The 22272-nt window shown below is 43.2% G+C and overlaps 1 protein-coding gene across 2 annotated transcripts; it reads left to right on the forward strand.

Moving 5' to 3' along the window:
* The first annotated feature begins 1396 nt into the window (after positions 1–1396).
* Positions 1397–21620, forward strand: LOC1271563 (influenza virus NS1A-binding protein). Of its 2 annotated transcripts, XM_003436581.2 has the most exons (9): positions 1397–2170; positions 3432–3583; positions 16607–16725; positions 16889–16972; positions 17049–17189; positions 17750–18088; positions 18180–18468; positions 18575–19337; positions 19524–21620. In XM_003436581.2, exons 1-9 carry the CDS (start codon positions 2160–2162, stop codon positions 20200–20202), a joined length of 2577 nt encoding a protein of 858 aa, XP_003436629.2. In that variant the 5' UTR covers positions 1397–2159; the 3' UTR covers positions 20203–21620. The 2 variants fall into 2 exon arrangements, with proteins under 2 accessions (XP_003436629.2, XP_061519500.1); XM_061663516.1 differs by lacking the exons at positions 1397–2170; positions 3432–3583 and adding an exon at positions 8532–9757.
* The last annotated feature ends 652 nt before the right edge of the window (positions 21621–22272 follow it).

The raw sequence follows: 22272 nt of genomic DNA on the forward strand, positions 1-22272 counted from the left end.
TCCGTATATCATTCCCCCTTAATAACTTTTTCGAAACAAATTAAAAATGGCAAATCTGAAAAATATACTATCAATGATAGTAAACCTTCTACTTTTAAATAGCTATTTTTAGCACCAAAAACTATCGGTAGTACACTCAATGTGATACGCGTCATTTCGCTAAGAAAAAAGGTATAAAACGTTATTTTGAGTAGCTTTTGAATTTGCCATCATTGTTAATCAGCGTTTCGTTACCATTAAATTTTGATAAAATGCCGCTGTAATAATCACCTGTTGACGCGTTGAATGGTCCTCATCAGAAGATGCTCCAGCGTAACGGATGTCATTCACAGCCTGTCAATTATGATGAAAAAATATATCACTCTTCACAGAACTAACAACACAGCAATATAAAACTCTCCCGTGCTGAATTTGGCTCTGAGCTCATACTCTCTTTTTTCCTCGCCTACGCAGTGTAAACGACTAAAATTCATCAAAAAAATATTCTTTTTTATTTGGTACCAATAAGGTGTATAAAAAACAAACGCCGATTTTCACTCAATAGTAGTGTGGGTGGAGATTTTATTTGTTATCTATAAAAATGTATGCTCAATCGAGTTTGTTCATAGTGTGGGTTGCGAGACTAGGATTGGGAGAACCACGTTCATGAGAATTATTTCTCGCATACGTCTCTCATTGCAACGGCAATGTTTTTTATTCATTCATCTCGTTGAGGCTGGCTCTTTGTTTGGTCTGGATAAAGTGGCTGACAATTCGATTCAATAAAATAACAGTGAGGGAAATAGTTATTTTGTGTTCAATCAGAATAATCTATTACAATTAGATGCAATTGCAAATTGTGTGTTTGTTTTCAAATCTGCTGTTATGGAACTAAATTAAGAGCGTTATTATTAAAGCTGAGCAATATTATTTTATTAATGCCTTTTCATTGCTTATTTTAAAGGATAAATGTGTAATGTTTCTCAAACAAAGCCTGGATATATTATTTAGTAAATTTTTGCAAACTTATATCGAATTATCGATTATCTGGCTTAGTATTTCGATTTGTATTGTATTTTTCACGTTTGCAGTAAATTCAGTAAATAATAAAATGTTCGTTAAATAAATACCCACCACCGTTAGAAATGTTCAAATTTGCTCGGCTGCTCTATCGTCGACTTCAGTTACACAACACTCTTCGCTCGGTTTTGAGTTGACCGTCCACGTGAGAGCACGATTGCAGATTAGAAAGAGAAAGTCCGATCAAGCGCAAAACAGCAGCGAGAATGAAAGCAAACGATAAACATTGAGACGGATGAGGCGAACACAGCTTAGGAAAAACTCTCTACTGCTCTTTCGACACCGCCATAGAGCAGAAAAGTTACTCTCGCAAGGTACGACGGGGGAGTCACATAATTTTTCTGCATCTTCCGGTGCTGTTGCCTCCGGTTTTTTTTCGAATAAAGTTGATCGCATCGCGAGTGAAGACGTTCAATTTCATCTTCCCCGTGTGTAAATCCACTTTTGACGATAGTCAGTTTTGTACAGCTGTGTGCAACGTCAAAGCCACTCTCGCTACCCTGTACAGAGTGATTGTTGTTCGTCACTATCGATTGACGCCAAAAGAAGTGAAAATAAGGGAAGGTACATCGCGGCGGGTGTGCTTGCATGGTGGAGTCGCCTGGTAGTTTTCGGCCTGCTGCGACGTGCAAATAGTGATGGCGGCGCATGAATGAACACAAAGCGTACGTAGCACAAGTGAGAAACAAAACATAGGACCCAAGGAGAGTCGAGCCTCCGTACGCCATGATTCAGAAAATTGTACTCCATTGTGCCGAGTGCGTCGATGGAAAACACCCCCCTCGTACAGTGCTAAACAGTGAGCTAATTCAAACAGTAAACACTACTACTACACCACTCACTCGCCACTGCTGCTGATGGTGATGAGCAAGAGCGCTTTGCGAGACTTTCAATATCACAGGAATTGCCTTCCTGAGGAGGTGTGGAGTGTTGAATTTCTTTCTCTTTACCTCATGAAACTGAACAAAATCGAACAAGTTCTTTGCGGTTAGTGGCGTTGTACAGTGTTTATCCTATTTGCTGCTGAATGCATTGCACGGTCGAGAAACAATTCTATTCAGCAGATTCTACATTCATCCATCATCTTTAAACTGTGCACCATGGATCCAAGGCAAGCCATAGTATAACGTCTTACTAAATCGCTATAATGTGTATTTGTGCGTGAATGTGATCGAACGTAAACCCGTACTGCAGAACGTTATTCTGCATAGTAGAAACTTACATCGATACCGATTCCGAACAATGGCGAGCACTGTCTGACCTGGTATTTCCCTTTTTGTGTCGAATGGTTGAAACACTGCACATCGGATGGAATTGATATGTCTATTGTGCACCAAATAATGATGCTCTGATCTATTTTTAGAGGGATTTTGCCGAGTGGAAAGTAGAAAATACGGCCAAAGTTGTAATACTGTAAGATAATTAAGAAAATAATTTAAAAAAATGAATAACAAAAAACTGAACTAAATGCACTAAAACAACAACAAAAAACCTTAAAAACGTGATGTTTACTATGCGAGGACTTCAATAAAATTTGTGTAGTAAAAATAATTGAAATTTGCATCTTTTGTTATAGAAAAGTATTTTCACTGTTATTTTCTTCTATGACTTGAGTTGCGTTTGTGTGGCCTCTGCAGTTACCACACTCATGTTCAAGACGTTTTCCCGTAATGATGGTGACCCATATTTTTGTCCTTCGCTTGAAAAGAAACAACGCAAGCCTTACATTTGCATTGTAACGGCAATGCGTTTTTCCATAGAAAAGCAACAACTTCGAGTTGTTTTAGTTTTATATTCAATGGAAATGATGTACATATTTTTAGAAAAAGTCTGTAATGTACTTTCCGGAATGACGAATGGCATATTTGCCCTTTTCCAACACGGAAGGGAATAATTATAGAAGTAAATGCGATTTTAAAAATAGATTACTTTTTATTGCAGTTCATCGTACAAGTTTACGTGACCCTGTGTTTAATTCAGACGAAACTGACAAACTGGGGAATACATGTGGGGGAGTGCAAAAAATCCTTCTAACTTATATTTCCTCTAGGATATTTTGTTTGTGATTTGTAAAAGAAACTGCGTCGTAACGTTGTTTGACAGTAGCCACGTCATTAACACCGAGTGGAGTATTATACAATACGAAATCGTTTCAATCGAATCAGATGATCTATAGCTACCCAGGTACGTTTCGCTTCGTACGGGAATCGAAACGAGTTGAAAAAAACAACAACATACCAAGCGTTGTCTCGCTAAACAGTTCGTTATACATTATAGACTTCCTCGTTCCCTCCCGCACTCGTATGTGTTATGAATATCATTTGATTTATTTGTCCTATTTTTTCTTTCGCTCTTCCAATGTGCTCTTCCAGGGGTCAAGCTTTTAGCGCTTTCGAGCACTACAACCTGCTGACGCCATCAGTTCCATCGTCCGGTGCGGTACATTCGAGCAAACCAACGTCAATAAACGGAGTATCACCAATTTCCCGAAGGATGAGGCCACGCATTGAAAATTCCATCGGCGGTAAGTTATTTCAAGTTATATTTCTCAGTTGTACCGTATCTGTGTGGGATATCTATACATTTCTCAAAAATTGTGGTGATCATTCCTTTCATCTTGATCTTGCAGATTAAGTTGAATACAAACAACCTTCTAAAAGTTTGGAAACTTCCGTTTCCATTGCTTGAATGAATCGGAACCAAAAACCCATTCTATGTATGGATCTTTTACCTAAGAATAAACCGCATCACGTAATACTGAATTAATCAATGTGTTGTAAAAAAATACATTGTAATAACTGTAGCAACCCATCAATGAAAGTACAAGTTCCTTTTGGAGGTGTGTCAAGATCGTAACAATCTCTGACGTAATGTGTTCCTGGGGTACCACTTCCCTTTACTGACCGAAGCTGAATAAACTTATGCTGAGCAGATTTCGCTCTTGTTTCGTCAGCGGTGCTCTAGTGCATTACAACCGCTTCGGAAGAACGTAAAACCATTCCTCGCGTGAAATCTCGGAACAAATCGCGTGCCTTCCTGGTGTTCTATTTGAAGCACTTGCATCCATCGAACGGCCACCCGTCGCACAGAACGCCACGCACACGCTCGCTAGCAGCTACAGTTGATCGTCTGATCGTACGTTCTTCGGACGTCGGAACGAATTACAATGCGGAGTAAAATAGTAAATTTAGAATGGTGTATTGTCTCGAAAACCACGCGTCGAACGTGACTTAACGAGCAATAGTATTGTGGTATTTTTAGCAACACCACAAGTCCCTGTTCCCTTTCTTGGTGGTAACAATCGTTGTAGTATATTTTTGGTAGCACCGCCATACGGGTACTACCTTTCTTGTGCATCATTTTGCGTTCGCTATTTTTTTCTATGTACCACCAAAGAATGACATACAAGTCATTGAATAGGTCGGGTAAAGCTGAAAAAGAAGCATGAATCTTCTTCGCATTTGTAATTTCGTCGTAGTCAGCAAGGGCCAGATAGTGTAGAAGCGATGTGAGGAGCGGTGTCGCTGTCCTTGGTCGGTCAATCAAGCAGTTTGGAGATGTTTATTTACAGTTCCAATTGTCTTTGTGGATCGATAGTATGCGTCGAGTGGATGTTTTGTAGATGCGTGAATATTTCCATTAAAAAAAGCAAGATTGTTTGGAAAAATGACCTTCTACAACAAAACCGTATGTTGATCGATTTTCAAGGTTGCAATAAAACGATCGTCGATAACAATGGTTTTGATCACACCTTAACTTTAAAAAACGTGTGTGCAAGATGTTGTTATATTTTATCCTTAGTAATTTTAAGCCGATCATTTGGCAGAGCCAGATCGTCATTGACAAAGGTCAAGTAGTTGAGAAGAGCATTTTTTGTCGGGGCATTGTAGCAATGATCATGATATAAAACATTGCTTAATATCATTTACCCTCCGCGCGACGGCAACCTAACAATCGTTGCCAGTTTTATCAATATGACACAGTTACCATGCACGGATGCTGAGTCGGTCTTTTCGGTAGAATTTACACGATCTGCGTACAGCGTGCTTAGTAGCAAAGATGAACGATCGTTGCCGTCGCACAGAGTCTACCAATTGCTCGTCCATTCATCATTTGGTTTTTTCCTCTCCTTTTTTCGTGCTGCGAGAGAAGAAGAGAAAAAATAAGTGACAGGAAAAGCAATAAAAGTTAAACAAATTAAGCATTCTGCTGAGGGGCTCTAGATTGCGATGTGTTTCGAGAGCGGGGGACTTAACGCCAACGGTCAACAATGGGGTGACAACCGTCTCACCATTACGCGCACGATTTAACACGTTTACGTTAAAAGAATTTCACAGAGGAAACTAGGCAATGGAAGAAAACGACACAGCTGACCTAAGGAAAATACTTTGCCGATGATCTAGAATGGTCGATCGTGTGGCGTAAGTGATGTCGGGGCCACCACGTGGCTCTCCCGGTACGTAGAGAGTTCTGCGATTTTCCCCTTCAAGCCAGCCAATGTTTCCTCTGGTTTCGTGTCGCATGATCATCAACAAGCGATGAAGCGTGCAAATTTCCCGCTCAAGCCGCATGTGACTTCCCTGCCTACACACTAGTGACAACGTGATTTGGGACGAGAGGGACACCACACCCCCTGTTTCCATGAGCAATGGGTGCGTGTAGCTTTCGTCCGTCGTGAAATTGCGATCGACTGTGCATTCATTATGAAACCGGGAAGGGATTTCGAAGGATTGCAATCCAATTACTACTGCTTGCCTGCAGGCATCGTAACGTTATCAGGTGATTTTTACCTTCTACCGGTGACTCATCATCACTGTACCACGTGTACTACAGCACTCTAATATGGCTGCTCAGCTGTGCTCAGCTTTATGTGAACAGAAAAAAAAAGACTAATATAGTTATTTTCTTCATATTTTCTTTCTGGTTTGAATGAAACTCTGATTTGTCAGGCATGCATATTATCGGTATTTTCAGTATCAGAAACCCGTAACATCTCTATGATTAGTCTGCAATGCTCTGTGACCTATTTATTATTCATGGAATTCGTATTTTTGCTATCTATTCCATAGCTTATGTTTCTTGTGATGAAAATGGAGGTCAATCATTCTCCCCATTTCACGTTATATTTATAGTCCTCAGGAAAGAAATAAACATAATTTGGCCTTCACTAGTTTCGAATGGTATAATAATTGTTATTAACGTTTCAGGTCAATGGATTTGATTAGTTCGATAATTTGTAGCTACATGATATGGGAAAAAGTATATGAACGAACTGCATTGTAGTGTAGGTGTAACAGTGGGTTTGGTTTACTTTGCAATCAAATCATATCTTCCAGACGAAAGCATCTTTTTGAAGTCTTGGACGATTGTTTAGCATTGCATCCCAATCTTTCTATGCATTCACAATAACATTTTTGCGTGAGGGCCGCGTAATTTGCGTCATGATTACAGCAATCAGCAGCGTCGCCCTCGGATTGTTGACGGGTATAACAGGACAGTTTCGCATTAGGTGATGGATGTCAAGAAAATGGCTGTTAGAAGATAGTATAAGGAAGGAGAATCGCGATGTGTTGAATGTCTGATCTGTGTGTAAGTAAAGCGCGACTTACTAAGGAAATGTCGGGGTGGGGGTAGGTTGAAACTTTTAAAATGAATGTTCATTTGGTTTATTTTTATTACACACTTTTAGCATTGAAATTTGTGACGCTAGTTTTACGTTTATTTCTGTCGAAATGCGCGACACTCTGGTGTAGAATGTTTTTCATTGCAATTGAAATTTTAATTTTCATTATATGAGAAAAGCGAATTTTGAAATATAAAAAATATGTAATTTTAGGTAGACATCGGTATAATTTTTCGACATATATTCTTAAAAACATATAAACTAGCAAACAAAAGCGTTCGACATACCTGATTCACAATACAGTTTTATCCAGTTTATTCCACATTGGGTTATGCGATGTGTAGTGCGAATCAACGCCACACGCAACGTTCAATAAACAAACGGTGAGTGCTGATTTGCGTAAACTCGTAAATTGTATTAATTCACTGCGTGTTCCCAAATGTGTGATGCTTTTGAGGCAGGCATGCTAAATACGATATCTGCCATAGGTATCACACAGATAAGGCGTGTTCTTCCTAAGATCCCAAGGCACAGTTATGGCTTTTGTACTTCCTTCAAGCAAACAGGTGGTTCATTTTTATGCATTGTTTGATTCATCGTATAGGATATCACGAAAACTTCAAATGTTATGTTTAATATTTTTTTCTTTTCTCACAAACTAACTAAATAATGTAAATTGCGTGTTACATGATATGAAAGCTTGCGACGCTGATCCATATACCAGTCTGTTTAGCTACTGTTGAGTTTGCCTTAATTAAGTTAGTCTTAAACAGTTTCGGTGGTTAACGAAATCTGATTGCAGTATTCACATGATTCTAACCGGTGTTCTAAACCACGCTGAACACAGCTCAGCGCATGGAAAGTTGTGTTTGGAAAAGCGTTTAATAATTATAACACGAACATCATTGATGAACAACTTGAACAAGGAAACGCCAATGCCCATATACCTAAATGAGGTTGCAAAAGCTGTTTGGTTAGTTTAATAACAAGTTTGAGCAACATATTGCAGTATATTGATGAATGATCAATGATGACGTTGATGATGATGGATATGCAACACAGTAACGTGGTTGCATTTAATTAAACAGCCAGCCGCGCTCGATTGCATACATTTCTGGCGGGAACAGAAGAGAAACTCTTTTAGGAACTAGTAGTATCAACATCACGACGCAATTCAACAAACTTTAGAGGTTAACAGCTTGACAACCTTTCCTTCGGTTCTAAGGATGTTGGAAACCTTGGAGCTGAAGCGGCGGGGCGCTGTTGATGCTATTTGTAGGTCTAGTTGACGTTCGCATGTTCTTGACCTCCCTCAAGCACTCACGGCAAGTGTGGGTGGGATTAGGGACAATGCCACTGGTGCTATGTGGGAGGACAAGCATTATCGATAGTGTCCGCGTACCCGGTCACTAGAATTGCTTTCGCTTACGGAAAGGGTGTGCACTACACTCGAAAAAGTGTACTACGTAGTCGTCTATTTGGTCGTGACGGAAGACATTTCCCCGGCCTGAATACGCCATTTGTAAACGGCATGTAAGCAACAGCTGTTGTATGGGTGTAGGTAGTGCAAAAGGATGATAAACACACATACAGCAGATAGCAGTGAGCGGACTACTACCCCAATACCACCGTATCGACACGCTATCGATGGCGCTCAGGAGAGGGAAAGCGGCAGCACGTGCCCTCCAAAATGGCAGTAAATACATGCAACAGAAAACACAGACAGCCGCGCGCTCGTTGTGAGTGTGGGGGAGTTTTTTTTTCATTTTTGCAAGATAACCAGTACCAGAGACGTTGGTCCGTCCCTTGCGCATAGGTCGATGGACAGGTTTCCCGCTGCGTCAGCAAGGTGGCCTCCACAACGATCGAAACCTGAACCAGAAGAGTGTTGTTGTCAGTCGATTGGTAGTAGTCGGCGGGACAGCACTTGTCTCTCACGTTGGTTCGGTCTGTGCGAGACTAGTAGGTCCTCTAAGCCAAGCTGCCCAGTTCTTCGCCTTCGTTGGCATTGGAGGTCCTTAGGGAGATTTGCAAAGAGCACCACCACCTGGCTCCGGCCTGGTGTGTGCCCGAGCGGCTAGAAGCCGTAGTAACGATACTGGGCGGTGGACAGTTATCTTTGGTTCGAAACTTCCGGAAGCTTCTTGCAGAGCTCGCAAAGGTATATTTTGAGTGTGCTGCCGTTGTATGTGATGTGTCTGCGCCAGTGAATCTTTTTCCATTGCGAAACTGTGTCAAAAATAGGTGAGCCTGAAGGCAATGTAGACAGACTTACACACGAAAACGATCGAACAGTGTACAAAAAGAAGACAAAATTCGTACTGCTTTGGTGTAACTGTTTTCACCAGCTTTCTGGTGCACATGAACGAAGCAGACCGGTGTTTAAAAAGATGTACCATTTGGTTCGAATTTGCTAAAACGGCCATTCTGCTTGGCGGTAGTCTACGTCGTCGGTGATCCTGAAAGTGGAACGTAGTGCTGAAATTCGGCACACGGCCATCAGCAGGAGCGGTGATGGATGTTCGTTCTTTGCCTGCGAATAGCTGCATCGCAAACGGTACTAAACCATTTTTCGCGAAAAAGTTGTAGCAGCAGTCGCCGGCTGCCATGAATATGCTAGCTCCAATTTCACGGTGAGCTTCCGTTTGGCCGATTGCCGAGCAAACCGGGGTAGCCCAACGTGGATCCGTATTGGCTGGACACGCGGGCGTAAAGTGGATGCTGCACCGCGCCTTGTAAATGTGTGCTTTAAAATAAAAAAGGCCGTGCCTTATCTGTGATCTGTGATAGTGCAAAACGGGGACTGGAAAAGATTGCCCTGGGTAAACCATCGAACCGTTTGGTACCTAGTGAGTGAGTGTATGTGTGATATTAGTGTTTACTTCCGTCCTTGTCTCCACTCGGCGACCATCACGACTATCCCGAACCCGGTAAAACCGGCTGACGTGTGCAGAGCGTGACCTGACGAACACAGCAATTAAAAATAAGTTCCTCAACCTTTGTCTCGTCGATACGATATTGCGGTGCTAACGAAAATGACGAGAAAAAATATTATAAAGTTTTCATACGACAGTGGTAAGTAACCAATGTTTTATGAGAGGCTACATGCTGTAGGGCAAGCAAGTAATTTGTATTTGTGTGGTTAGTTGTAAGAATGAGTCGCAAGAAGTCAATCAGTCTTTGTGTATTACTCTTTGGCTGCGAACTCTAGTCCAAGTAACACTTTTGTCAGTGATCTTGCATTTGTTTTTTTGTTTTTTTGTAAATGTTAAGTGATTGGCCATAATTGGCCTTATCACTGATCTTATAAACTAAACTTATAATAACATAAAGCATCACGGTACAATGTAACATCAGCACAAAATAAATAACACAGAGTATCACAGCAAGAAAAACAGGTTAAATTAGGGAATTCCAGTCAAAAGAGTCATAATGTGCATTAAATCTGATAGCCATCGCAGTCAAAGGTTCATTATCGCTATATGCACGTCTAGTTTGGTCAACTCTTAGTAGCCTAAAGTTTCTTAAAATACGAGCAGGTACGTGGAAATTAACTCTAGCTAAAAGGTTAGCATCAGATAGTATTTTGAGTGACGTGCAAAGAGGGCTATTAAAATAACCGAAGGGCGAGAGAAACTATCTTCATCACGAAGGACGAACAATTAGCCCTAATTGCATTAAGGGACGATGGTATGTGTGTATTATTTTTTCCATTCTGGAATTACTTACCATTCGTCTAGTCTACCGATTGACGTCAGGACACATCGACGACCTATGGGAGATCGTCTATAGAGAACTAGTTGAAGAGAAAATTTTCAACACGTTCAAAATAAAATGCAAATACCCCAACAACACTAACACACATGATCGTTTCAGTCCGAGCCAAGATGCAAATTCTTGCTCGAGGGCCAGCTCAAAATTGGAAGAATTTCAGCCAACCATGGTGGGTTTATTTGTAAACAATTTCAAGATCTTCGGCGCCCGCAGCAGTGCTGAGAGGGGCAAAAGAAACCGTTCCAAAAATCCAGACCATCTTTGCCGTCAGATGATAGGGAAATTGCGTTGTTTTCTGTCAGCTCATTAGCAGCAAGTTCAGCAAACCGTGCAATTCGTACGAACTTCCAACTTCAAACTCTAATTTCTCATATTTGTAAATGGCATCTTTTCAGCGACGCGTGTACGCTCAACAAGCGACAATAGGTATTATTATTTCATTATCCCGGATCGCCCCGCGGTCGCATGTAAGACGCGTTGGCACCAAAACGCCTATTCCTTTCCTTATTGGATCTCACGGACAAGTGTTTGCGCGAAGTGACTGGTAATTGTGCATATTTATGACTGCCTGCACTGATTACGTCGCATCCGTAAGACAAGCAATTCTTATTAGGAGCAGGAGGCGGGAGTTTCTGTACACATATATGCATTTTTTACGACCACTAATGGCCACTCTGGGGAACGGCCGTTTATAACTAATAGCAGGTGAAAGATGATTGCTGAGAAAGCAAAGCGAAAAACTGCACTCCTATCTTGGCATAATGCATTGCACAATGGTTTGTCATCGCTTTTGCCACACGGATGAAATGAAATATCCCATCCGTGTGCTGTAGCGTGTTTTGTTTATTTTTCTGATCCCCCTTTTTCGGTCTCTGTCTTGAGACCGTTGATCATGTATCGGGCATGAACGAAGTCTCATTTCGCTAAACACAGCCACGTGCCAAAGAAGCCAATGTTTATAATTAACGTATCGGATTTTATTTTTAGTTTACTATCATCGTTCTGCTATCGTATACAAACAATTGACCACACCGAACGGTTTAATTACATTCCATATAAGTGCTGACTGAGGGGGACTGTTTTGTTTGCCTGTTGCAGAATATTTTTATTGAACCACATCCGTTGATTCAATTTTGTATTAACCATATTGTTATGTTTGAAGTGTTTTATCGTTAGATTTTTCAGTTGAGGTGATTTTTTAAATATTCATTGTACGTAAAAAAGCTATTAAAAAAAGTGCTTAGTGGTATACATTCGCCTCTTATTTGCTAAATAATGTTAATAATGATAATTTCCAATTCCCTTGTTGCTGTTTAATTGTAGTTCTTTTTTAATGAGACTACTATCCCTTTGCCTATTTTTCCTCTATTTTGCTATTTAATTATGCATTTCTCGGCAATCGGCAAATCAGCTTGTTTAGAATGTTCTAAATTTGATGTGAATTGTGTGTGGTATGGCGAATGAGCTGTGTTCTTGAGTGCTGTGTTATTTATTTATTTATTGATATATCGAGTGCTATTTGTTGTAGGTGTATGTATGAGTATATTGAGTGTTTCTATTTGAATGTTTATGTCTTTTAATTAAAAAAGATTTTACCATTGCTTCTGTAATCAGAACATTCAGAACCCCTTTTTTCTAAGTTTCTGCCTGCCTGAACCACTAGTGGGCTTGGCTTTCGGTGACGTATTGATTTCCCATAGCGGGATAGTCAATTCCACGTATGAGGGTACGGTCGATTCGGAACTATAACGCATGACGGGCATGCTGTGAAGTCGTACGAGTTGCCGACTGTACCAAGAGATCGATCAAATAGTAAGTTTCTCTAAGAATTCAGTGCTTGTTTATTAAACTAGTCCAACAATTAAACTTTTTTTTATTGATAGACTAGTTGATTAAAACGCTTTGAGGTTGCACACTTATCAGAAAACTGTAGATATTTAGCTGTGTAATGCCAAGTTTCTCTGCGCAACTGGTCAGTCCTTGCTAAACAAAACGATCTATGTGAGGTTTGAACCCACAACGGGCATGTTGTTAAGTCGAGCGCGTTGATGATTGCACCACGTGACCGCGCAACTAATTGAAATACTTTTTACTGTAACTGCACAAAGAGGCAGCTGGCAATTTGTTTCTTAAATGAGATTGAATTTGTGTGGAATTGCACAAACAATTTGGCATGTTTCCTAAATGTTTTCGTATTGATAATGTGAAGTTTTGAGTTTTCTGTGGGGCAGGAGTTTTATTGCTGTGATATGCACCGAAAATAATACAATACAAAATATACAATAACAATATTAATGAAAAGCGTTACGGCCAATAAATATTCATGCTGTGCAAATGGGCCAGCATCGCTTCAACTGGGGACAGCGTTGATTTGAAATTTAAGTGTGGGACCTTCTTTGCACATAATTAAAGGAAAGGAAAAACACATCATACGCAAGCAACCGCAGACATACAAAACGCCGACGTGAATCTTATGTCATTAGGCAATCTTCCAAATGCTCGATCGGAGATCATATGGACACATACCAATGTTTTTTTTTGACACGATTTGGATGCAAAGAGCCGAGAAAAAGCATGTCAAAACACGAATGAATATTAAATAAAAATATCATACATCTCTGCAGCGGGAAACACCCGACAGACTTTGTACCGTTGGCACAAGTGTCACTACCACTATTCAGTGTCCGTTTTTTTTGCACCCGACAGCAGCTGCCGTGGGGTGCAGTACGCCGCGGAGTGCATGTTTTCCGGCTCGATTGATGCAGTTGGTGGCATGCAGCGGCATGCAGTTTCTCGCAGTCATTTTACCGCACGACCCGCTGATTCAGATCGCAGATCGCCACATGCGGGTCAACGACCGTGTGTAAACACGTGTGCCAACGTAAATTCGAAGAAAAAAAATCGAAGGAGATTACCAAATGCAAATCTCATTTCACGGTTGCCGAATGCAAGGAAAAGAAATGTCTTGTAATTAACGCAGTTGCTGAATTGCTGAAGAATTGGATCTGCTGCATTTGGCATCAGACTCGGTGATATTAGTGGGACGCGACGTCACCTAACATGTTGAGCAGAGTTAATTTTAGCATCGTTAACTATGCAGTGCTTCACCAGGATGAAGTGAAAGTAATAGCCGTCGCCATCCGACGGTTTGGTTTTTTTGGCGTGGAATTGCGGAAGTGTTTTATTTGCCAACCGGCCAACAAGGCTGTCTGTAAATGGAGCGTGCGAGGCACAACCCCTTTGGCGTAAACAATGTTCTAAATTGCTATCATATCAAATTTAGCTGATAGGACGCGTAGAGTAGTGCTGGTAGAAGGAGCAGGCTGGGCGGGATACTACAGCTTTTTGATAAGCATTTAACGATGTAGTATAACATGTATTTATTGCCTTCGCGAATCACACCACTGTTTGATGATGGTTATGGACAATGAAATAGGCTGCTCACTGTCTAATGGCGTCAAATTACGCTGACCTTCTTTTCAATCAGCAATGATCAGCGACAAAGTGGGAACGTGACTTTCTTGTGGCTCTTGCTGTCGCGAAATGGAATTCTTCACATGCTAGCCAACGCTGCGATCTCAATAATTGGCGCTATCTCTTATTGCTCTGTATCAGGGTGTTTGTTGGATGGGAAGGAGGGAGGTGTTGTATTACGATGACGTTTGGCAAAAGCTTCCTGATAGTGTCTGGTATCTTTCAATTGTCATCATAAACACCCAGCGTTTTAATAAACTGCTTAAATATGTATGGCTAATTTCTATTGTTCGATGCTGGTCGATGCTGTGCGATCGTTAAGATTATGAATAATGGTGACGGCAATTTTATTATACAACAAAATTGATTGCAGGTTTACGATGGAGACATTGCGAAGCGATTTTTTATATCGAGAACTTATATTGATTAGTTTCGTGATTTATGTTTGGCATTCTCACTTTTGGTTTGGCTTCCATTTCAAATTCGCTTAGTAAGCGTTTATTGATTTTAGCATAAATGAAAAATCGTAATGAAATTAGCAAAACATGTGGGACTTTGAAGTCGGAGAGAAAGTGACATCTTTACGTAAAATACATTGTCAATAGGCATATCCAACAAGGTTTTTTTTTTAAATTATATGCACCGTTATCACGCGAGCACCGGGTACCGGGGCGTGTATCAAAGTACAATCCACTTAATGTCGTTTATACAGTGAAAATCCCGTGCAACGGTACGGAAATTGTTTGATGCGCAAAAAGCACGCCTGGAAGATTCGCAACTTTTGTTTTGTTGTTGTTTTTGTTGCCAATTTCCTCCCCTTTGGGGCACTGCAGCCGGTTTCCTCCGGTTAAAATACTGTTTAATCGATAGGCTTCCCTCGGCGAGGTTTCCTGTTGCAGCACACACACAGGCCCTTCGTAAATAAGGGCCGTGGTGTGCTTTTTATCAATAGCGTTCCAATTTCATACCTCACGCCCTTCCTCTTCATCAGCGTTCTCGATCGCCTGATCAACAACCTGGGAGCGAAGAAGTTATCTAATCGAGGTTTTTGGACCAAAATAAACTTCCGTTCAGGGCCACTGCAATATCTCAGATACTGGCGGTAAGCTTCCAGTGCACTTGTCACCACATCACTGTATAAACAAAAATGCAAACTTAATCATCATAATGTCGGCCTAATTGGCCTAAGTTTTCAATGACTTCAAAAATGATGGTAAAGACTAAACTTGTTCAAGCTACACAAAGACCCGCATCCAGTTGAATCTAAGCGTACGTACTACGCAGTTGTTTTGTGCAGATGGTAGTAGCATCAACGATTTTTAGCCTTAACTCACCTGTCGTCTTAGTTACCACTCTGTTTATGTTACCGGTTGTTCCTCCGAATCCCCTGCCGTCGCCGTTCGTTTGCTTCGTTGCAAAAACTACGTACTGTAAACAAACAATGTAAGGTTGTTGTTGTTTTTTTAATACGAGTTCCGTGCGTTTGGTTTTACCTTGGAACTCTATTCGTCTTTGCCTCCTCCGGTACTACAGATTTTTGTTTTGGCACACAAATTTACCGTGCTGATGCTTGTACATTTTGCTGACGTCGTGTTGCCGGTCTTTTAACCCGTTCCTATCCGCCCACCGTTGCTGTTGCTTCATGACAATTCATGATTTTGTCGATGATGGTAAAAACACCGATATTCGAGGTCAACTGTCATGCCGCGTGACAGCCACCGTTGTCGCTAGGCCAGAGTAGTATTTGCGTTCTTCTGCGTATTAGTCGTCTACAACTATTTAACTTTTGCTACCAATCAACCACCAGATATTTGGCGGAATTGAATAGTTGAATGAAACCCATCCAAAAATAAATCGTAAAACGGGTTTGTTTAGATAAAACAATTAAAAAGCATTATAATTGTAAACACGTGCCAGTACTACTGTTAGGCTTAGCCACGTGCTTGTCCATGTGGACATAAGTGTGGTGACATACCGTCACCGCGGGACAGTACAGCAAAAGTAAGCATGTGTAATTGCACGAGTCAGCAACCGATGCACACACATGTTCGCGAAACAGGGAGGTGCATTTGACCAGTGCATGGTTTAAAGAGGCAATAACAAAAAATCCCCTATGATATGTGCATCGCGTGATTCGTATAAATCTTTAGGCTGCTTGCCGCGTGGTTATTGTGCGTCTGTTTGGGTATGAACGGGCGAGGGACCAACCACATTACTCATATAACAGATAAAGCACGTTATCTTTTCACTGACGTACGTTTCTATTTGACCGGCATGGGATGTTTTTGTTCAGTGTTGTGGTATCGCCCCGTCGGCGTGCTAAATTATCCGCAATGATAACGAAACAACAAACAGTGTTAACGGAGATAACGGGGAATAGACTGTCTTAGGTCTTCCTGGTCTGTGTTAAGCGTGGATTTACATATGAGGGATTTTAAAGGCTGGACCTGTCTCCAAAGTCCACAGCTGCTGTATCTTGCCAAGATTTAACACTGGGATATGTTGTTGAAGGATATTGCGTAAGCGTGAGTCAACAAGTGTTCGCCATTGTTAATGCAACAGGAAGGAATTAATGTAGAATAGATGTAAACGCATTTAAGCTTTCGCCTGTGTCATACTTTTGAAATGTCAAGAAACTCGGCACTGAAACATTCAACTTCTATTTTCCATTTCCAGACGATGCCATGGAGAGCTGCGGCTATCTGAAGTTCACGGACGACAACATGAAGTCAAGCTTCTTGCAGAGTCTCAGTACGATGCGGAAAAACCGGCTCTTCTGCGACGTGGTATTACTGGTAACTATTCTTTTGTACATGCTATGATTTATAGCGGTCAAAGACGATGGGAGTATTACTCCCCTCAACCGATCGGTCCATAGATCTGTAGCTCGGGCCAAGCTTCGGGTTGTTTTCGGATAAGCTAAAGCGTTAATACCACTCATTTCGGTCGTCATTTCAGGTGGAAAATACGGAAATCCATGCGCATCGGAATGTGCTTGCTTGTGTTTCGCCGCAGCTGATGGAACTGTTCAGCACGGATGCGGTAATGCCCTCGGCGACTCGGCTGAAGAAGTACGCACATCATGAACTAATTGGTTATCCGTTCGTCTTTTCCGCAGGGCACACTGAACGGTGGGCCTACCGCAGCCAGTGACGCTAAGCTGCCCTGCTATCGGCTGAACGGGCAGATCACGAAGCACGGCCTGATGTATCTGGTCGAGTATGCCTACACCGGATCATTGGAAGTGCCCGATGAGATGGTGAGTGCTAGTATGCGTTCGCATCTAAGACAGGCCCGCAGATTGTTTCCGTACCCAAGCGGCTAGAGCTCGATTTAGTAAAGCATATACCGTACCGAAGTACGAACAGAGCAGTAAAAAGCACACGCCCTTCTATGCGTGTTTTCTTGTGTGGTTATGGCAATGTAGCACCAAAGCCTAGAATAGTTTGCCGTTCAATGGGAATCTGTCACTGATAGTGGCCACCATCGGCAGGTTCGCGTTGTGCCGCTGGAACTGAAACAGCCGCAACGGGTAGAATGAGCCGATGGTGGTGACACTGCACAGCTCGACGACTCGCCATTGCTCCACACGCCCGCGGCTTCTCTGGTCGGGTTTGGAGAGACGGCAAACGGAAACAACGGCACGTGCCCGCACACACACATACTCTTCCCATCCCAATTTTCCCGCCTTCCTTCGGCGGTCCTCAAAAAACATACACGCACACAGACGCGTGCCGCGTGGGGCGCACGATAGAGCCTGCTAGGAAGGCGAAAACCCGTGAAAGACACATGGCACTGTTACGACAAAACATTTTCTAGATCCGCGATGTCTATCTCGCTGCCTGGCAGCTGAAGATCGATAGTGTGGTGAAGGAGTGCGCCCGCCATCTTGTGAGCGAGCTGGAGCCGGACATTTGCATCGAGACGCGTTCGCTGCCCGGTATCGAGCGGAACCGACGCTTCGTGCAGGAGGTGGACGCGTACATCGCGAAAAACTTCCATCTCGTCTCGGAGACGGCCGGGTTTCTGCAGCTGCCTTGCGTGCTGATCGAGGTGCTGTATCAAACGCGCCAAGAGATGTCGCTGGTGGCGGAATGCTCTTTGGGACGGCTCGTTATCGACTGGATTCGGCGCCAGATGACGAACGAGGATGTATCGGTGAGTAAGGACCGGAAGCTTATCGGCAAAGAGAGGACGTTTGGTACAGGGATGTAATGGCATGTTTGGATGTATGCTGCTCTCCTTACAGGTTTCCTCGCTGCTAGAACGCTCGCACATGCTCTACTTGGCACTGGATAATTCACTGCAAGACTGTGCAGATCTGCCACCGGGACAAGAATCGGAGAGCGATTTGGTGCAGGACTACAAGCGGCTAGTGCTGAAATGCCCGAGCAATAAGAAGCATCGCAAAGCGTTGAAAACACCTGGCAGGCCACGCATGATACTGTACAGCCGTGACATCGGTGACCGTAGTGATGCCGCGGATGCTGCCACCACGGAGATGGATTGGAGTTTGGTTGGCTGCAGCAAGCTTTCCGGTAAGTTTGGCTTGTCCCATATCGTCTGCACCATAGATGTGGTTCATATCAAAGACACATTGTAGTTGTACTGATTGCTATTATCCTTTTTATCCATTCACTGCAGACCATTCGTACGTTGCGCTCGTTACGCTGAACGGCAACCTGGCGCGTTTATCCATTCAGCTGCGCCTGAACATCCCTACGACACCGTCCCCGATCAACACGCCGGATGTGATGAGCACCAGCGTCAGCAGGGATGAAGATCTGGACGAATGCCAGCAGCCGGAACTGTTTTGCGAGGTTGCTACCATGTCCGGCGCCAAGTGCGGTCTCGGTGTAGCCGAGCTTGAGGGCAAGCTGCTCGTCTGCGGCGGCTACGATCGGGCCGAGTGTCTCCGTTCGGTAGAATCCTACTGTCCCGAGACGAACAGCTGGACACAGCAGTCGAATATGGGTGAGGCACGCGGACGCGTCCAGATAGCGGTTATCGAGGGAACGGTTTACGCCGTCGGTGGCTGTAATGGCACGACCGAGCTGGATTCCGTCGAGTATCTCTCCAAGGCGGATCGAAAGTGGAAGAAGATGTGCAAACTACCTCTCGCTCGAAGCAATGCAGGCGTGTGTGCGTTGAATGGCAAGATCTACTGCATCGGTGGATGGAATGGACAGAGCGGCATCAAACAGTGTGACGTGCTGAAGCCGGAAGAGAATCGCTGGTTCTCGATTGCGCCACTCAACACTGGCCGCTATCAGGCTGGGGTGACGGCATACGGCGGCAAGCTGTGGGTCGTTGGCGGAAGCGATGCGTGGAACTGTATCGGCTCGGTGGAGGTGTACGATGTGGAAGCAAACCAGTGGACTCTTGGACCATCGCTCTTGACGCCGAGGTATGACAAGTGGAATGTTTTGATGTGCGCTGAGCTTGCATTACTAATCTTTACCCTTTTCTATTCTCTCTCTCTCTCTCTCTCTCTCTCTCTCTCTCTCTCTCTCTCTCTTTCTTTCTCTCTCTCTCTCTTTCTTTCTCTCTCTCTCACTCTCTCTCTTTCGCTCCCGCAATTGCCGTATTCCAGGCGCGGTTGTGGCCTGGCCGAGTACAACGGGAAACTGTACGCCGTTGGAGGTAGTGATGGTTCACACTCACTGAACACGACCGAGTGTTACGATGAGGAAAGCAAGTGTTGGATTGCCGGACCGAACCTTACATCGCCCCGCTCGAACGTTTCGGTAGCGGTGGTTCAGAATCGTCTGTACGCGATCGGTGGCTTCTCGGGTAAGACGTTCCTCAGCACGGTCGAATATCTTGACGCTGCGACGAACGAGTGGACCACATTCGTGCCACAAACGAGCGCCAACATTGATTCGCTGCTCGAGAACTCGCTACGGGCGGCTCTGCAGAACGTGCGATCCTCTTCGTCCACCTCGTCGTCGCCGGACCATCTGAGCGGCAATGGAGGTGCAAACGAGAACACTTTCAAACCGATCCACACCGCGCTCAATAACGAGTACAACCGACAGCAGCATTCGCCAAAGGCAACGGCTGCCGGAAAGCAGGACATTCTCTTCACTTCGGCACAGAACAGTGCCAAAACGGCACTGCTGGAAGACGAGCAGGACGACCATGACACCGGGGACCTGAGTAAAACTACGAACGCGACCAAGACAGCGCAGGAGAACAGTATTAGCCTGCTGCAGCAGCTGGCGGCCAACAAGTGTACGGAAATTGCGACCGCCGGCAATCATTCCAGCTAACTGACGCTGGCAACCGCCGGTGGTTTGGCTGCGATTCCGATTGACACGGCCAATGCCGCCACAGCACACCCATCCGTTATCGAATGCGATGACGGCGAGGAGGTGGACTAAGCAGGGAAAGCTGTCTGCACCCATACATTTCCAGATTAATGTTTTGCACACTCGGCAACGGTCCTTTCTTATTGGCTATTTTTCTACACGATAATGTGGCGATGTTTGTAAAGAAAATCTGATTGGAAATATCCAACTGGAAATCTACTACTTGAGGCTGCTATGAGCCCACGCTAGACGAAAAGGTGACGTAAGAGGCAAAGTAAGTGATGATGACTTTTTTTTAAATGGCGACAAAAAGAACTAACAGGCGATGATTACAAGCTAAATATTAAATCTACTAGCCAGTAAGTGATTGTCGTTGAAATTTTGCTCCTCAATGGCATACTTTCCAAATGGCGCAGTCCTGTCAGCGGAATGGAAAGTCGGACGGACGCCCATACTAAATAGCTTATAAGCAAGGATAGATCAAGAACAAGTACGATCAATAACTGATTTGCTGCTTGTTGACAGGCACGAACATTCATGTTGTCATGGTTTTCGCGTCTGCTTCGTGTGCTATAACGTGCTTGTTTTTGGTTTGTTTCGTAATGTAAACGATCGTGGATGAAATTTTAAGAATCTGTCCTAACGGTAGTAATGTAAAGGTGATTCAATTTGCCTACCTTGCCTTCGCACCAATCCCGTTTAAAAAAAGATGAACCCAAGATGCAATGCAATGTGTCATGATTTCGCAAGTTGTGAGCCATTCGTTTGCCGCTTTACACCCTACAGAAGAACACTAGCCGGTAGATTAGTCTTTCGATGCACGATGCGATTATTTGCCACGATTGGTGTTTTGCCACATGCATGCAGACATGCAGACATCGTGTTAGGGTTAAACACAGATTGAGCTATATCGCGATGAACGCAATAACCGTGCACCGAACTTGCGTTTTGAACTTTGCACAGCCCCCTAAATGCGCATTCCTCTGGTGTATTGACTAACATTCATCGAACCGCATTACTGTCGAATGTGACGGGAGACACAATGCGTCAGCATAGGGCCATTCTAACCTATCGGTATAACTGCGTGACGCAACATGTAGGCTCACAATCATCACTGGTTAGGGTGAAAGGGAATAGCGCAGGTCCATTTTGTATAACGGATAGAAGCACAGGAGTTGTATGATCACATCAATCCATTACACTATGACAGATGCGTATAGACTGGGTATTGTTTCAGACAAAAAGTGGCACTATTGAACAGAAGGCATGGTCTGTCCACAGTTGATGGTGTTAAGTTTCACGCAACTCTATACCTTAAATAATGTAGCTACATAAAAACTGAAAAAAATCTTTAGATACTGTAAGTTCTACAACAAAAATATGACTTTTTTTCTAAAGCAATTATTGAATGCACGGAATATTATTCGTATATCACTTTTTATCGGTACGCCGTTAAAATTATTATTAACGGTTATTTCGTATTGAGAAAATGCTCCCGCTAATGGAGACTTTTTGTGCACGTAAGTATGCAAAGTGTAGTATGTAGTGTACCCAAGTGCCACAAATCCACTAAACGACCACTAAACGGCTTCTAACCGACTCAAGTTCTCTACCTAAACGGAATATAGAAAGACTTCGTTTAGCAGACGGCAAACGACTCATGCATTCTAAAAACAGCGAAAAAACTGGTGGCGCTCTCTGTTGGTGGGATACCCCAACCAGTTGAGCTTCATCGCTTGGAGGAGAGCTTTCTCATTTCCTCTGTACTATTGTATGGTTTCGCATTGAAGTTATGCATCGCTAGAACTAGAACGGCGATACAATTGTTTAAATACTAAACTCCAATGGAAACCACCAGCACTGAAGCAAGTGAGATTTGAGTAATGGTCGTTGGTGTTGATACCCACGTATCTGACCACACGACCATTCATATAGATTTTTGCTCGGAAAGTTAGAAGGCTATATAGGTCATGATAAGATGAAACTTGCCGAAACACATTGCAAGAAAAGGATAGCAATATAATAATCAGT

This window comes from Anopheles gambiae, chromosome 2, assembly GCF_943734735.2.
Source record: "Anopheles gambiae chromosome 2, idAnoGambNW_F1_1, whole genome shotgun sequence".
Lineage (NCBI taxonomy): Eukaryota > Metazoa > Arthropoda > Insecta > Diptera > Culicidae > Anopheles > Anopheles gambiae.

Coding starts and splice junctions, on each gene's coding strand:
- LOC1271563 (XM_003436581.2), top strand. Junction 16,973..17,048: donor AACTGTTCAGCACGGATGCG/GTAATGCCCTCG, acceptor TCTTTTCCGCAG/GGCACACTGAACGGTGGGCC. Junction 18,089..18,179: donor TGACGAACGAGGATGTATCG/GTGAGTAAGGAC, acceptor CTCTCCTTACAG/GTTTCCTCGCTGCTAGAACG.